At 38.0% G+C, this 17,646-nt stretch overlaps 1 protein-coding gene across 2 annotated transcripts in view; it reads right to left on the bottom strand.

Moving 5' to 3' along the window:
* Positions 1-17,646, bottom strand: part of cdh8 (cadherin 8) — a 120,718-nt gene that overhangs the window by 2,856 nt on the left and 100,216 nt on the right. For both annotated transcript variants that reach the window (XM_030129423.1, XM_030129431.1), the window contains exons 8-11: positions 8,551-8,687; positions 6,114-6,235; positions 5,219-5,336; positions 87-338 (exon numbers count right to left, since the gene is read on the bottom strand). In XM_030129423.1, the coding sequence (XP_029985283.1) occupies positions 87-338; positions 5,219-5,336; positions 6,114-6,235; positions 8,551-8,687 (629 nt within the window). The remainder of the gene's footprint in view (positions 1-86; positions 339-5,218; positions 5,337-6,113; positions 6,236-8,550; positions 8,688-17,646) is intronic.

Here is a 17,646-nt window from a genome sequence, read left to right as displayed (position 1 = left end):
TGTTCATTGAGGTCAGACTATGCAAAGTATTGATCTAAATGGTTTTACAGTACAAATACTTACTTCAGAAAAAAGAAACACCTCACCTAGCAGTAGTATAATGCAGGCCAAGATTGCAATGAGAGCCCCCATACTGAGTCCGATTGGTAAGACGTAGGCCTCCACATTGCAGGACTGGATGGCGAAGTCTTTGCTGCAACCGCAGACTCGGATGGTCAAGGTGTTAGTGCTGCTCATCGGTGGGTTCCCATTGTCGGTCACAATGATTGGCAGGAAGTACATCTCCTGTTTTTGCCGTCGGAAGGTGTCATGCTTGGCTAGAACACTGATTGAATTGTCTGTCAGAGAGGGGTAAAGCCAGAGATAAATTTTTTTTGCAAGGATGTGTGAAAAGTCCATTATTATTCATGGTGAGGACAAACTGAGGTCCTATTATTAAATTGTGTGAAGATCAGTGCAGCATAAGGGTAAACTAATTTCACATCAATCGCCGCTAGGCTTTTTAGCATTCTCACATTCCAAAACTGTAGATGGATTTCAGCCGCCTTCCCTTTTCTCGACAGTCCAATTTGGGAATTCTGAAGGAAGGAGAGCCTAACTTTGTCATCCCTCTTTGAAACCTGAGGGAATGATGGGACCACGGCAGGCGACATTGACTTAGAAGATGGCACATGTCGACCCAGAAAGGTGCCAGCTGCTCTTTGATGACACTTCTGTGAAGCTGTCTGCTCATTAGCCGGCTCTCCTTACCCTGCACACATTATCAAACACTTGCATTCCCATAAGATTCTACTCCCGCTGATCTTATGGAAAATGTACAAGATTTCTGATAATCTAACCTTTGCAACCCTGCTTGAGGGCGCGCTGAAGTGAGATTGAAAATAGACTCGCTGATATACAGTATGGAGAGATGGGCCATGTCGAAACATCTACGTTGACAGAGCAAACTAAATCAAAAGATGGAGAGATTCATGATAGAATTATTTGCTTTGCACAATGTGTAATTGATGGGAACACATCCTCAGGTTCTACTTTCTTATGATTTCTGCCACAAAGTAGTACACTCTGCTGTGGGAGTACTGACATGTCTAATTTAATTTGGATCATGCGACAGCACAGCCAGCATGGCAGTATCTACTATTTTACAATAAATAATAATAAAACATAAGGGCTTGTCCTCATATACGGGTCATTTTCTTTTTTTTTTTGGGGGGGGGGCGGGCTTTTATTGATGGTTAAAAATAGAAAACATTTCATACCCATCACCTCATCCTCATAAGGAGACATAATACAAAGAGAAAGGCAGCTGTGCCGATAAAACTCAAACAGACTGAAGTCAATGGAGAATGTGGTTATTATTATCTTTTATGGATCAGGTTACATTGAGGTTTTTTCATCTTCAGATTAAAGTAACCTGATGGAAAAAAAAAAAAAAAAAAAAAAAAAAATCTGTGTACATTGAAATATTAATCGCTTTCTCAATAAAAGCAGAAGCTCATTTGAATTTTGCTATAAATAACTTAACATGGGGGAGGCTCCAAATGACAAGTGACATCTGAAGTGACACGAACAGCCTCAAAAATGTTGTTACTCATGTCTCTGAAGATGATGTGAGAAACAACACATTGACTACACAGCTTTTGGCAGCCAACTCTTATATACATACATATAGTAAAGCAAAAGAATATAAAAGAAACAAGATGCAACCATAACATTATCAGCAATTTGTACCAACATCCTTTATCTGGCTGTAATTATTAGTGTTCTAGGTTATGAATTCTGGTTCAATATAATTTATTATGCTAATATTATCACTAATATTACCACTGTTGTTAATGCTAATAGTTTTTTTTTTCATTTTTATTATCAATTATTGTTGCTACCAACTCCATTGTCTTTTCTCTCTTTTGTTTTTGTTTTTTTTTCTCTTTCTCTCTCTCTCTCTCTCTCTCTCTCACACACACACACACACACCAATGTATAATAATCAATATGTAATTAGTCACGGTTTTGTCTTGTCTTACTTGTTGTCATGTCTTTCACATGTTTTGTTATGTTTTCAACAGCAACTACTTAGCTGGTTTGTCCCACTGTCTTTTCTCATGTCTGTTTTGTCTCACTGTCTTGTGTCGTCCTGTTGTAATGATTGCCTCCCTGTGTACTGTTGCTTTAAATACTTTTGATTATTATGGTGACGCACACCGACGTGAGGGCGTAACCTGTACACCTCGAGGTTTAGACACGAGTTGCTAATGGTATGATATGCTGCTTTTGTTTTATGAGTTGGGACTCTCAAAACCCGTTATTTACTTTTTCCACAACAACAATGTGCTTATGTGACATGTGAAGAATGTCTGAGCTTCCCTGCAAATATTAAACGTGCAGTGTGACGGTAAATAGCTGTTTCGAGTCAATATTTTCAACTCTTCTGACTTGCAAAGGCCTCCCAGACCACTACACTGTCCCTGTACACTTTCGTCTATATGAGCCCTTACTCTATGTATATGTATACAAGCAAGGAATGGATGAACATGTGAATATAAAGTTTGACATTGTTACTTAAACACAAGCTCTAATTAGAAAAAAAAAAAAAAAAAAAAGAAACAATATGGGAGAAGATTTAGTCTGAAGAAATTACTGTTAGAAACATTCGTCTGCTTTCAATAATTGGTCCTATAGGAATATTAAAAACATGTAAAGTGCAGAGTTTTTTGAGCAACTTAACTCGACCAACGTCTTCCTTCTTGCGGGCAGAATTCATTATCAAAGTGATTTATTGAATTCGGTGTTGTTCTTTTCATGCACATCAGTTATTTTGAGGGGGAGTAATTGGATACATGCTAAACACTAGTTAGAACTGACTGATTTATTAATATTAGTTCTGAGCAAAAATGACTACAACAATTAACATCTTCTGTAGCCTGAGTGACACTGACATTTTAGGTTCCTTTTTAGGCTTTTTAGCGTGCTGAAGGTAATTATCCTGCAAATTACATTAGCAAGCACTTTTACCCTCTGTTTTCTCTCGCATCAGCAATCCAGGGTGCAAAACAAGATTTTCCTTCATACTTGTAAAAAGACTTATTCAGTATTCATTCATTAGCTGAATTACTATTATGAGTTAATGGTATAAGGTTTTGCGTCAGGTTGTAATTTTTGTTTTGTATTTTTTTTCAAAACATCAGCCGCTTTGACCATAGTGAAATTTAGAGGATAGTGTAAAGTGCTAAAACACAAACCAAGCAAAGTAGGGTTGAGCTGTGATCTGCTAAACAGAGTCAGGTGTATTTATTCTGTTTTATTTTTACCAAGTAGTGTCCTTCTGTGAGTTGTAGGACGGATATATTTGCAAAACAATACTGAGTTTACTGAATGTGATAATAAAAACAGGATTCAGGACTAGGGTTTGTGACAAAAAACTCTATGTGTGTACCGTGCACGTACAGAGTTGAATAAGAAGGACTGTTTTTCAGCATCAAAAAAATGTCTGGTTATCATAAGAAAAGAGCTAAGAAATGCTAATGAACATAAAATTTAGCTTAAGTCTTTGCTTTATTCAGTAACCCTGATATGCACAAAGTTTGTAATGAAGGGAGGTCAAGTTTTACTTTTGACAAATAGATTTATGACTGTCTTGTCTGTTTGAGCAGGTGAATAAAACAAAAAAAACCCCAAAACATTTAACAATGTAATAACAGAAGACAATGTTCAAGGTCCTTGAAAACATTTCATTTCAGATTAATCGCCTCAGTTGAGAAAATGTGTTATGAGAAATAAACTGGGCACATATTTTTATTCACAGAATCAAGTCTGTGTTTGCACACTTAACCGCAGACAGCAGGTTTTTAGCCAAGCCTTCTAGTGAATATTTGATATCTGAAGAAACGTTGCTCTTCTCTGTTGCAACTTTGCCCTCAAACCCAGGGCTGTTGGAGTGCTTGATATCGTGGATACTGCTGGTCAGAACCTTAGCCATTTTCCCCAGTGTAGGCAACCTCGTAACCTTTTCACTGAGCAATCCCTACAATTAAACTCATCATCGCAAACAAAAGCAGCACACACAGATTCACAGGAGTCTGACGCTCTTCAGTGGAGTGTCTCCCACAGCTGCCGATTCAGACAGAAATAGTCACTGGAGTGCTGGGGGATATGGTGCAATGGGCTTCTTTTCTCTGTTCAGAATTAGCAATACCACAGACAAGTGGCGGTATGTAATATATAAAGCACAACACATATTTTCTTTTACTTTCAGGATAGGAATACGCCGCTTTGTATGTAGCAAGGGAAAATCAGGCTTTTTGTTGTTTAAGCTAACAGGGAGCTGTGCTCACACTGGTGAAACAGTTCTAGTGGCGGTTTTATCAGTTACATCATCTTAAGAAACTATTAAATCTACTCTTAACAAAAGAGCAAGGTTCAGGAACCTGCATCTACACACTTTGAGGTTGATCTGCAGTTAAGACTAGATATTTCCTCAGCAGATTTGTGCATTTCATCAGCGTAAGGGCAATATGCCTGTTGTTTTGCGTTGCTTACGCCTTAATGTGCCAGAAAAGGCTGTTGCTGTTTGCTCTATGACTATTGCTGTACACTAACATCTCATTTTACTGTCTGCTGTTTTTTTCTTCAAAAGATGGCAATGCTTTGATTACCTAATTTTTATAGGCCTTTTCCTCTCTTGGAGAGAGGTTGCAGCGAGTTAGCCTGCAGCCAATGGACCAAAACAGAAGGCTAGTACCATATGAAGATTTTTTTGCCCCGAGCTGAAAACATTAAACAACGTCATCACAAACACAGTCTGTTCAGAGCCAGTTATGGAGCGGAGGCAGGAGACGAGGAATGGAATTAAGACTGAGAAACGACAGCAAATAAACCAATCAGAGTATTTAGCAAATAAATTTAGTACCATCTGCCATGCTGCAACAGCTCCTAGGAAGTCACCCTACATTGAGCCGCAAGACTACCAGGAAAAGCCATTTGGATCCCATTCATTTAGTTTCCCTCAAAACGCACTGGGGAGTAAAAAGAAGCTGGTGTCCAGACAATTTCACATCTGCTAATTGTGAGCTACACTGATCCACCAGACTTCATCTCTAGTACGGCAAACATGCCACGGGTTAGAGATTAGAGTGGAAAGCCATTGGAGAAATTTGCAGAAACTTCAGTCATTCTGCCACAAATTGATTACCTGTGGGTGCTCGTCTGTGGGATTTCTCACCTTGGTTGTTTTTGATGGTAAAATTGGGGTTGTCGAGCATCTCTGGAATGAGACGATAGTCGAAGTAGTGGCCCTGAATTGGATCGTCTTTGTCTACCGCACTGAGAGTCTCGATCACCTGCGTAGTAAACAGACACATAGGAAGATATACAGAGGAGAAGTCAAAGCCATTAGAAGTGGCAGCCTATTCATTACTCTGTTTTTGCCACCACAGATTGCCTCAGTGTAATACTGGCTGCATCACACCTGATGAAATATATGCCCTATTCATTCCTGGAGTTTGAGATTATTATCAATGAGGTCCTGTCTAGTCTGGCACACTTTCAGGCTCCTGGCTCTATCTGTTAATCTGTCATCATAGGTCTTATCGCGCTGTACGTCTTTATGATTGATTGGAAATTAGAATTCAGGCCCTACAGGACAGTTTCTCTTTTTTCAGTTGCCTTTTTTTTTTTCTTCCTTTCAATAAAGCTCCCTATTGTACGCACTTAGGTTCCCTGAATGAGGTCGATTGATGAGAAGGAGAATGCTAAGTACTTGTCCAGGATTTTTTGGCTGGGGGAAGCATTGTGCCATCTGGAGGAGGACATGAAAGACAGTCTTGAATTATGATCCACTCTGATCAATCCTGACTGCTCTCATTTCCCCTTTGCTCTGCGCTCACTGTGTCAAGGGAGGACTGTGGCAGGGAAAAAGGACCATACTACCACCTCTGTAGTTTCCCACTGAAATAAATAGGCTATAATTCACTGTGGCCAATCATTACAAGGGAGGAGGGACACACACACACACACACACACACACACATAGAGATAGAGAGAGAAAGAGATGGAGATAGAAAGAGGGGGAAAGTGATAGATCACTGGTTTGATGAATGAGCCATTTCTTTCCTTACCTGTCCAGGTTTTCCATTTTCACACAGGAAGGCCTCGTATTCTTTGGCAAATTCAGGGGCGTTGTCGTTAATGTCCATTACTCTGATGGCCACAATTGCCCTGGATATTTGACTGTGGTTTCCTGAAGATAGATAGATAGATAGATAGATAGATAGATAGATAGATAGATAGATAGATAGATAGATAGATAGATAGATAGATAGATAGATAGATAGATAGATAGATAGATAGATAGATAGATAGATAGATAGATAGATAGATAGATAAAAAGGGGGAGGGAAGTTGATGAATAACAAATCGCAAAGAGCAAAGTATAACTGTAACTGAATCGAAAACAAGTTTATGCATGAAATCCCAGGTAAATTCTGTGACCTAGTTTTAATTTCCTTTATTTTCAGTCTTTATTTCTCCCTTCATTTCCTGAGCTGATGGGAGGACAGATGATAAGCCACATCAATCTACGTTTCAGCTGGTATCAGCGATGCAAAACAGGATTCTAGGCAACAGAGAAGGAGAAAAAAAAAATCCCATTCAAAGTGCTTTTGAAATCCCCTGTACACTGTAATGTTTAAAACATGAGGGTTAAAACATGCATATTAATGAGTCATTGGTAACTGAAGTCTAAAAAGACAATAAAAGGCAATTTAATTTGATTAGATTTTTATTGGAATTATTCATCACTGGTAATTGACAGTCCCTTTCGAGAGTCACAGTAAACGGTTGTATTTATTAATCAGTGGTGCAAATGCCAACTTTTAAAGCAATTATCCATTAATACGGTCCTTTGACGGTTATATCACTGTGGCCACTGATATAGATCTTTTTATTTGTTAAGTTTCAATTTTCTGTCTTTCTTTTTTCATCAACATAAACCAAACTTTACTTTCATCTTACAAGAAAATCTAAGTTTTAATTGCGAATGAATATTTTTGATTAATACAGCAGTGTTTTAGTTATTAATTCACACAGTATCAGTTGGTTTTAACAACAGAATATCCTACAAGCGGAAGTAATAAAATCTAACTCCATTTATATGGAAATGCCATAGATTATTACTTAAAAAATTATTGAACACATGGAGCAGCTGACTGGATGCCCTAGGGACAAAGAGCCACCGACCGACCCTGGAGACAGGTTGAAAAAGAGGTAAGCACTGAGGAGAGTGGAAATTGACAGACAGATAGACAGTGATGGATGGATTAGGGTAGAATGAAAAAAAAAAAAAAAAAGAAAAGAAAAGACAGAGCTCCCTTACAAAAGTGACTTTTCTCCAGCAGCAGACAGGGAATAGAATCTGATTAGTCAGATGTCAACTGGTGCGAGGCAGCTGAACACGCCTCCGTTTGGGTGGCAAATGGCATCAGGATAGAACTGGGAACACATCTATTCCTTTTCACGCTAGAGGAACCTGCCTCCCCTCCCCCAATCCGTGAAGAATAGCAAAACCGCCATATTTATTTTGGCAAATTCTTATTAGGTGTTCTCCGAGATGCCACTATCTTAAGCCACAGTTATTTTGCCAAGAGGCATGAAAACACGCTTTAAATATATGGGTGCAAGACATGCAAACAGCTTATCAAATGAGACACATTCAATTCCTTCAACAGGCTGCAACGATGGTGGGATTTGTCTGCACTGCACGGCCAAAACATTATGACAGTGTTTGGGCTTTCATTTATTCTGACAATTAATGTGTGTTTCCTTTGATTAAGAAAAGAAAGGGACAGATAGAGGATGAGACACAGAGACGAGAGGAGAGGGGACGAGGACAGGGAAAAAAAAAAAAGTTACAAGCTGTGTAAATTTCTTTTCCAATAGCTTAAAGGGGTACATTAAGCTTTATCACAACATACAGCCCCCCTGAAACAATCTGTATGCAAATAAAGCCTTACATATGGTTTGAGCTGTTTGTAGCTCTGCCGGCAAGATTTTCTACGTAGTCAGTGAGTTTTGCGGTTCGCAGATGTTCTTTAATCTGTAATGGATGCTGGCATTGGAGCAATCCACTCTGGAGCATGTCTTTAAAACTGTTTATTTGATATGTCTTAATGTTCTTGCACTTCCACAAATTGACTAGCGAGCTGTTTAATTCAATCAAAACTCAGCAAATTAACGTATTTAATGCCTCTGTGGATTCAAATGCTAATTGTTTGTGCCGTACTCTCGGAGCGATTAAAAGCGGTGGTTTACAAAGCGGTATACCGTTGAGCACAGGCATGTGTGGAGCAGGTCAGTGATTCCTTTGACTAAAGAAACCCGTGACTCTAGTCAAAAGATGGAAATATCGTACGTGTCTTGTCACAGTTCTCAGTCTTTAAATCTTGCGTGCCAACAAATGCCTAATGACATGTTCATTTTATTTTAAAACAGCGCATTACAATTCATAAGGAACGGCGCACACAGCAGGGGGAAGGAGAGTCAGTGGAGGTTACTTACTGACTTCTGTGGCCGTTACTGTGATGTTGTGCCACATGTCTGCCTCCCGATCCAGAGGTTTAGCCAGGGTGATCTTCCCGTCGTCCACATTTATGTTGAACTGTCTCTCCAGGTCCGTGTGCCGATCAATGAAGTACCTTTAAAGACAATACATCATCAGAAATGTTCAAATGTTCATTACCACTGCACAGACTTATTCATTTTCATCAAGTGTGTTTTGCGGTCCTTTGGGTGTTTTGGCTAACGGGACCCTATCCGTCAAGAGAGACCTGTAGATTAATGCACATTAAAGACAGTCAGAGGAATAATTACAGCCTTCACATGAGCAGCAGGGGGCATTAAAGTCTAATAAGGTCCAAAGCAGCGCTGCCCTGATCACGGTGACGCCTCCCTCCTGCTAAAAGACCATTAGTACATGTTTTGTCAGGGTAAGAGATGGGGTGTTGTTAACCCTGTTTGGGATCTGTCAACACTCAATGACTCCCAAAGGCTTTGCATTAATGAGTTAGGACAGCGCTGTGTCTTACACAAGCTTGAACAACACAGGCAGAGGAGATAATGGATGAAATGACGATGAACCAATGACCAGCCTGTTATGGATGACCTTGTATTTTCTAGGCAATTCTTTTTTAAAACCACAACCCATAAATATGCAGTTGCATGTCCTTGCTAATAAACCAGCAGACATTCATTTTAAAATAAATAATTTGCTCAACTTTCCGCTTGATTCTATTTCTTCTGACCCTGCCTGTGACACGTTGACTTTCTGAGACTTGACAGTCTTAAAAATACAGTGGCAAGACTTAAAACTCTCCAAAAAAACTCCAGCAATGGGTATGAAATTGGAATGCACATTAAAGAGAATTTTCCGATGCCACTTGAAGCTGTGAAATCGCTCTTTCATGTTGCAATGCGCTCGGTGCCAATTCTTGGGACGAGCCCACACAAAACTGACTAAAAAAGAATCTGTCATTATGGGTCATCTTTAGTTTTACACATTTCATTTGCCATTATGTGTGACTGTCATAAACATCCTACTCACCCAAAACACAGGGCCGCAGTGATTCACGTGAGCTAATTACACCGTGTACCGCACAAGTGTGTCTTTACCTCGAGGACAAACTGTCTCTGTTCCTTTCTCTCTCTGTCTCATGCTCACATCCTCCCTCACAGACCCCTCCCCTCTTCCACCCCTTACTCAGTCAGAATTTTTTTTTAATCCATCTGGGTCTGAAGCTATTCCTAATCCAATCCCCCTAGCCAATTCTTCGCCGACCCTCTTCCCCAAACAGGCATTGCTCGGCCACCAGGCGCCTTGCTCACCCTGCCCCCTTCATTTCTAACCCCGGGTCTCGTACCATTGGAACTGCTCATCCCTATCAGCGCAGACCTGTTGGCAGGAGCCCTGCAATATTCAAATGAAGGAGAAGAGTGAGGGTAAAGAAAGAATGGATGCATAGCGATGGAAAAAGAAACGAAGAAAGAGCACCAGCAGAGGCCAAAGACAAAGTCACAACAACAACAATTTATGTGAAGAAGGGTGCTGCTTATACAAGAATGGAAAGAAATGAAATAAATAAACCACTGGCCCAGATTCCAATTGTTGGGGAGATGTACCGAGCCGTGACATTTCCATTTTTGAGATGAAATGGTGTAAAATCCTCTAGACGCCGGGCTGGGAGAGGTCCACAAGGACTCCCCCCCCACACACACACCCCCCGCCCAACCCCCCCCCCCCCCTCCCCCCTCTCTTTCTCTCTTGCCCTGCAGACGCAGAGCACTTTCAAGACAGGCAGACAGCAGCAAACCACCTGGGAGCAGCCTCTCTCCTGCAGACTGAGTGGATCCCAGTCAAACTCTGACAGCCTCACGTGGAAGCGAGGAGACAGACCCTGAAATGTTCTGCCACCTGTCACTCAAACTGACAACGTGATGTGAAAAGAATTAAAAGCAAATAAAAAAAATGATATCCAGTGTTATACGTGCATGGTTTTCCTGAGTGTGATGTGACATTGTGTGCACGTCTGTGTGTGCGTGCGAGTATCCTCTCATTTCAGCTTTTATTTTTTTCACAAAGCCTTAAACAGCAGTGGACTGACCTCAGTGTAACTGTTAAACATCACCCAGTGGATGTTTGTTCCCAGTATTTAACAGCAGTGATGCTTTTTTGAAACAGCAGACATCTACATATTATCAGCCCCCGTTTTAATCAAAATGCATCCGTTTGACACAAGCTGGTCTATGCGTAAAAATCTAACTCTAAGGTGTAATCAGTGTGATTGTCATTGTTTTGCCTACATTTACGGTGGTATGTCATCATCACACTGCATTTCTCAAATCAGCCGTCAATCAAACATTACAGCCATGACATCTTCTGTATTTTAGTATCTGTGGGTGGAAATCCTATTTCTCCTTAGTATTTATGGATACCATTGCTCATGCTACCCTGCAATTTGTCTGTTGTTGCATTTGTTTGTCAAAAGCAACTGCTTTTTCTTCAGACACATTGCATGACAGATAGCAGCAACACTAATTTAACTCCAACCTCAATAATAAAATCAAGATTTATCATGAACATTAAAAGTACTGGCTGATCCTTAAACCCCAGAGGGCGCTAAAAGATTCAGGCCTAAATCTAAAAACACCTGTTGTGGCAAACTGAGGGCAACCAGAAACCCAGTACTGCAGTATGGATCACTGTAAAACCATGGAATGCATTCACTGCATCATCATCTTCATCCAAATCAAACAGTAAATGAACTTGTGGAAAGATGCTGCCTCTAACCTTTGGTCATCTGGACGAATAGAATGTCAGTTAAAAAAAAAAAAAAAAAAAAAAAAAGAAAAGTGAAGTAGGTTTCTGATTTCTTGAAACCACACACAAATAAAAATGGTCGACCAATCAGGAACCAGAACAGTATTTTACATGAAGATGCAACCTGCAGAAGATGTGCAGTTGAGGGTATTATCCATAACTCGGTTGCTTATTTCTCAGATCTGCTTCTCTGTGGTTTACTGTAACAGCTTTATCATCTTGAAACATTAAACCATATGATTAGTGTGCAAGTCATGATTTTTTTTTTTTTTCTATCACCTGAAGGGGAGGCAAAGGGTATTGTTTTTGGCTCAGTTTGTTTGACTGTTAACACTCTAGCAGCAAAGCTATTGATTGAATTGATGCCAAATTGGGTTTGTAGATTGCCAGTGACTCAGAATAGATGTGATTAGATTTTGGGAAAAGTAGGTCAAAGTTCAAATTTTTTATGAATTTTTAAAATATGTTTTTCCTCCCATTTACCTATAATGGACGAAATTTCAAATATATGCAGCAGCAAGACTATTGGTCGAATTCATACCAAATTTGTTTTATACATTGCCATTGACCCAGACTATTTGTGTTTACATTTTGGGGAAAGTAGGTCAAAGTTCAAATTTTATATGAATTTTTTGAATCTTTTTTTTCTCCCATTTACTTACAATGGGCAAAAACTCAAGTGTCAATAGAAACATCAATATTGTTTCAATTTACTTAAAACTTGGCACATATATAGAGGCAGTTGATATGCTGACATCAGCACATGCATAGACATGATGACATCAGCTGGATCAATACCAAAATAGGCTGCAATACGTGTGAGGGGTGGGGTTTGTTGTACATGGCACCACGTATTTATCTGTTTTTTAAATAAATAAATGTAGACTGCATTGTCAGAAAGGATAAAACTAAGTTTTGTTTAAATTGCCGGACTGGACAGTCTGCAAGTATTTTGTTTTTCCTTTTGGGGGGGGCTTAGGGTTAGGTTAGGGGGGGCTGACACTATTAATTTTCACTCTAAAATGCTATCCGTACCTAAACATACCCATATACTATTAAGTAATGATGCATTCAGTGTTATGGAAATAAAACTAAATACACTGTTAGTGAACACAGAATCCAGACTCAGGATCAAATACATTGAGATGCTACAAAACATTTTACTTCGATTATGTAATTTTGATCCGTTTGCATCACACCCTGTATTCTGGAACTCAGATCCCTCTTCTGCTGCTCTACTTCATGTTTCCTCCACTTTTTTTTTTTTACTTATTAAACATTTTATTTCTTCAGCCTGAAAGTCTAAGGACAGAGGATGTTGTACACGTTACAGACTGTACATTCCCTGAAGGCAAACGTGTGATTATGTGATTTTCACATTCTAAACAGAAACGAAAGTTGCAGTTTTGTTGCATACACATAATTTCTGGGAGACAGATTCGCAAGTCAAGTTTGACTGTGCCTTTTTTTTCAATGGCTCATTTATTGCAAGGTTCACCTCTGAACAAAATTAGAGTCCTAAAGAGTAAACAGCTGCAGTAAGGTTTCTGTGTGTGTGTGTGTGTGTGTGTGTGTGTGTGTGTGTGTGTGTGTGTGTGTGCGCTTCTTCACACTTCTGTAGCTGCTGACTTTTTATCTCCATTAGTGTATGAATGTGCACATCCGAGTGACTGAATACCTGTACAAACTGGGAGTAGAAGAGGTGAAAGGGTCGGGAACAAATGCATTTTTTTCCTTTTCTTTTGTTTCCACAGAGGAAAAAAAAAAGCATCCATGACATTCCTGCTTGTTATTAGGTCAGTAATTCCACAGGGAAGATCACAGATGTAGAACTAATTTCGCTGTCCCCTTTTGCTGACCAGTGTTTGAGAATGATATCGGTTGGATCCTAGGTGAGTATTTCTGCAGAAGGGAAGGTTTGGTCTGTGGTTAGGTTTCCATAAAACATAATGTTAAGGAAAACTTTTGGACAATTAAAAATAATCATAATAATTTTGTGCTTTGCTGTGAAGTGGTTTGAAGTGGTATTGTCAGAGGGTCGTGCAATAGTTTGTAGAGAAAACTGAGCTATTTCTTTTTTCTTTTTTTTTTTTTTTTAGTTTTGTCTTGTTTTTTTTTTTTGTTTGTTTTTTTTTCCTTTTTTTCCCCTATGCTTTGTATTATGTTTGAGTCTGAAATAAACTTAACAGACAAACAAGCAAACAAATAGAGCATCCCGTGGCTGTTTTCCATCTAAAGTGGTTGTGATGTTCTGTCATAGATAAGACTAAGGACTAATTTAGTTTAATTGCTTCACAAAAAAAAAAAAAAAAAGTTTAATTGCTTCACACTACCTGTTGTATCTTTGCATGTACTGCCATGTTTTAGTGCTTTATAGAATTTAAAAAATATCCAGAATGAGGCATTAGACCTGCCAAAAGGGCAAATTAGATATTGTTTTTCAACTGTGCATTACTAGTTTATAACTTTTCCTAAAATTGTGTTGTGTAACGTTCTTTGTTTTATTATAGTCAAGATAAATCCTGTCTTTAAAAAAAGGATAATGGGTGCTTCTAACTAAAAACAGGACAGAGGGGCTAAAAATTCAAACCAGATGTAGACTAATGTTATGAAGCACTTTTAGAAGAACTTTGGGTCTATTTAAAGAAAATAAATATTTACTGAGATAAAAGAGAAAGTATTTTTCAGATAAGACACATTTTTATATTATTTTGATACAAAAATCTGCATGTAACACGGTTAAAAGGACACGAAAATTACGCGCTACTATTTTTTGGAATATCTTTTTATTCTCTCACAGGTACATTTTGGTAGTCGAACTAATTATGCAAGGCAGAGTGTTTCACAAAAATGACCGCTGTTGCAAAATCCCTCATGATTTATTTGTGTTTAAATGGGCAGGTTCTGCATGTAACACAAGTGGACACAATAGGTTACACACAAAACCTGAAATGAGACTGAGATTCATGTAAAACCTGCATGTCTGGATTAAAAAAAAACACTAGGATCGACAAATTTAACACAGTGTCTTTATTGATAGCGGTATATAAGACCATTTACAGCCATGTTTTCAAGATAAAATGCACAGACACCTAGGTAGCTTTTCCTGTCCCAATTTTGGCCCGATATTTTATTAAAAATTCATTAATTTTGGGTTGGCTCAGAGCAAGAGTATAATTTTTTTTTTGCATTTATCTGAGGTCGTCATTAGGTACATCCTAAGGGGAAATATGTCTAAATTTCTCTTTTATTATTAGGTCTAAAAAGCTGGTAAAGTGCCAGGTACCAAAATGAACCCAATTTCATTGAAGCACCCAAATATATATCTAAAACAGCCACCAGGTCATATTTACCCCATAGAAATGTATTGATTTTTGCAGCATATGTCTTACAAATTCTGCATTTTTTCAACTTTTGTTTGTGTGTGATCTGAATATGTTATTAATTATAACAACAAACAATGGAAGTGAGACAAAGATTCATGAACCAAACAAATCTACAGATATTTTATTTTCTAATATTAATCTTTTCTAACACTGATTAATACATCTGTGCAAAGTCATTAGTGTTCTTTACATTTATGGTAATTATAGGGGGATGATTTGACAAGCTCTTGTTATGAACTGATGTACCATTGTGAAGAGAATGAAAATGACAGAGGATGTTTTTTGTGGACTAGAAATGTTGCTTGTTGAAATGTAACTTCATTTCAAAAGGGGCAAAAAAACACCTCAAGGGCAAGGTCAAGGGCGTCACAGATGGACAGCCCACTACTTTTTGATTCATAACTTTTGAACCAGAAAAGTTTAATACAAATATTACACATAATTGTAAAGGTCTAAATGCCATCTTAAACATACTCAAAGGGCAAAATTTAGTTTCAAATATTTTAAAATGAAAAATATCAAAAATTACTGTGTCATGGATTGACACAAAATTATTTTTTGCAAGAATTACAAAGTTCTCAAAAGTGAAGTCCCTATGACATTTTCATTCTAAAATGTATTCAGTGTATGCCTTATACCCTCTATTTATAACCTAATAATTGGTTAGAGGAAAAAAATATTTGATCATACCTAAATAGCAAGAGTTTTGACAAATGGCAGCATCATGGATTGACAACAAAAGTAATTATCAAATTTAACATTTTCTATTTCAATTATCAATATCATATACATTTTTTTTTAATTTTACAATATTTACAACATACAAATAATATTAACATTATATTTGAATGTATTTTGCATAGATATATGCATTTATTCATTTTAAACACTGTGTGTTTAGAATATGACCTAAATAAAATAATAGTCAAATATCAATGTATTTAGAATAAATGTAGTGTATTTATGAGAGTTTATAAAATGAACCCAGAATGACAACACTTTCCAAACATTCATACTCATAAAACGCCGCAAATTTTTTTTCACATTTTTTTTTCTCATTTCAAAATACATTTTCCTGAAAATATAAGTAATTGCCTACCCAAAAATATACATTTCGTGTATATTATTGTAATTAATTTTTTTTGACCAGATGTTAACCTTCCCTTAACTTCACCCTCAAATGTGCCTGAAATGTTTTGCTTGTTTTACAGAAGCCACGTGCAAATTCAACATTGACATAATACTAACAGATTCCTTACACTCAAAGCATTTTTGTGAAATCCAGTAGTTTTGTGTCAGATAGACTTAGTGACGGCCATATGTCACATTGCTTTTTTATTTGTGATCAGTCAGGTAGAAAACATAGAGCACAGGCTCCAGAGAGAGTGAACACTGAGGGAACCTTTCATGGAGTGCACCTGAAATGCTGTTGGTTGGATGCATTAAGCACAGCTAAAGGGTTGTTTGTCTCCCGAGTGCAGAGGACATGGCAGCCCACCAGAGCACTCGCCCCCAAGTGGTTCAGACTCAGACTGGTTTGGTCTGGTCCAGCCAGGGGGAGAGACTGAGACACACAGCGATTCTAATCACAGGGGTCAACTCAAGAGCTCGTTCAGATGGTGGCTGGGAGAACATTCGCACTAACACTGCCACTTTCACACCAATCCTCCACTACAGATCAAGCTTCAGTAAGTGCAGCTTTCTTTTTTGTGAGCCACTTCTGTTAGCGATATTGAATTTAACCCATAAGGACCCAGTGTGACATTTCTGGCAGTTCTCAAATGAATTTTTCTCTTTTTATCATCATTTATTGTAATATCCTCGCCCCTCCATTAAAACCAAGCACCGCACCTGGGGGGACAGAGCTTTTTCTATTGCTGCTCCAACCCTCTGGAACTCCCTCCCACCTACCATCTGACACTGCTTTGACCTCAACACCTTCAAATCCCTTTTAAAAACTCACTGATTTAAGATTGCTTTTAATGTTTTTTATTTTTATATTTCTATATTCATATACCTTCCTTTTGCATCTGCTTTTATCTGTTTTTAATGTGTTTGGTTTCTGTTTTCATCTGCTTTATGTAAAGTGTCTGAGTTCCATGGAAAGCGTTATTCAAATACAATGTATTATTATTATTATTATTATTATTATTATTATTATTATTATTATGTATTTTGTGTGTAGGGGGGTTCTGTGAAAAACAGGTATTTTCCAATGTTTCGTTTATTAATCATGTAGATGTTCATAAAAGCTCAGAGTAATGTTGAGGATTATTATATCAAAAATACAGAAAACTGAAGCAAAAATGACTTTTTCAGTAAAATCTATCACTAACTGAGCATAAACCAAGTGTCTCCATCCACTGTCATTGATCAAACTTCATGGGTTTTACTGGTGAATCAATGTTGTAGAAGATGACAGTGTTTCCACGGTAACTACGGAGCCTCTGAATGTCCAAATGGGTTATATCTGATGACCATGAAAAGATGACAAACTGCATTTTACACCAGTCAGTGGATCAACAGGGATTAAACAGTTTATATCAGTAGATGGTTTTGGTAGATGGTGGATGTTTGGATCTTTATGGGTTAAAAAAAAAAAAAAGAGAGAGACAGAAGGAAGGGGGAGTTATTTATGTATAAATAGCTGTTCTGTTGGGTTTCTGTAAATTGACTTAAGAGTCTGGTTTTGACCAACTCTATATATAAAATGTCAAGAGATAACTTTTTTTTGTGATCTGGCGCTATATAAATAAAATTTGATTGACTGAGTGATTTAATTGGTTTTCCCCTGTAAGTCGCTTTGGAAAAAAGCGTCTGCCAAATGCGTAAACATAAACATAAATAGCACTGTACAGTGCTGTGTTTTATTTGATAAATTCACCTTGGTTTCAC

Source organism: Sphaeramia orbicularis, chromosome 3 (genome assembly GCF_902148855.1).
Source record: "Sphaeramia orbicularis chromosome 3, fSphaOr1.1, whole genome shotgun sequence".
Classification (NCBI taxonomy): Eukaryota; Metazoa; Chordata; class Actinopteri; order Kurtiformes; family Apogonidae; genus Sphaeramia; species Sphaeramia orbicularis.
The sequence above is the reverse complement of the archived record's forward strand: the minus strand, read 5'-3'. Positions and strand labels throughout refer to the sequence as shown.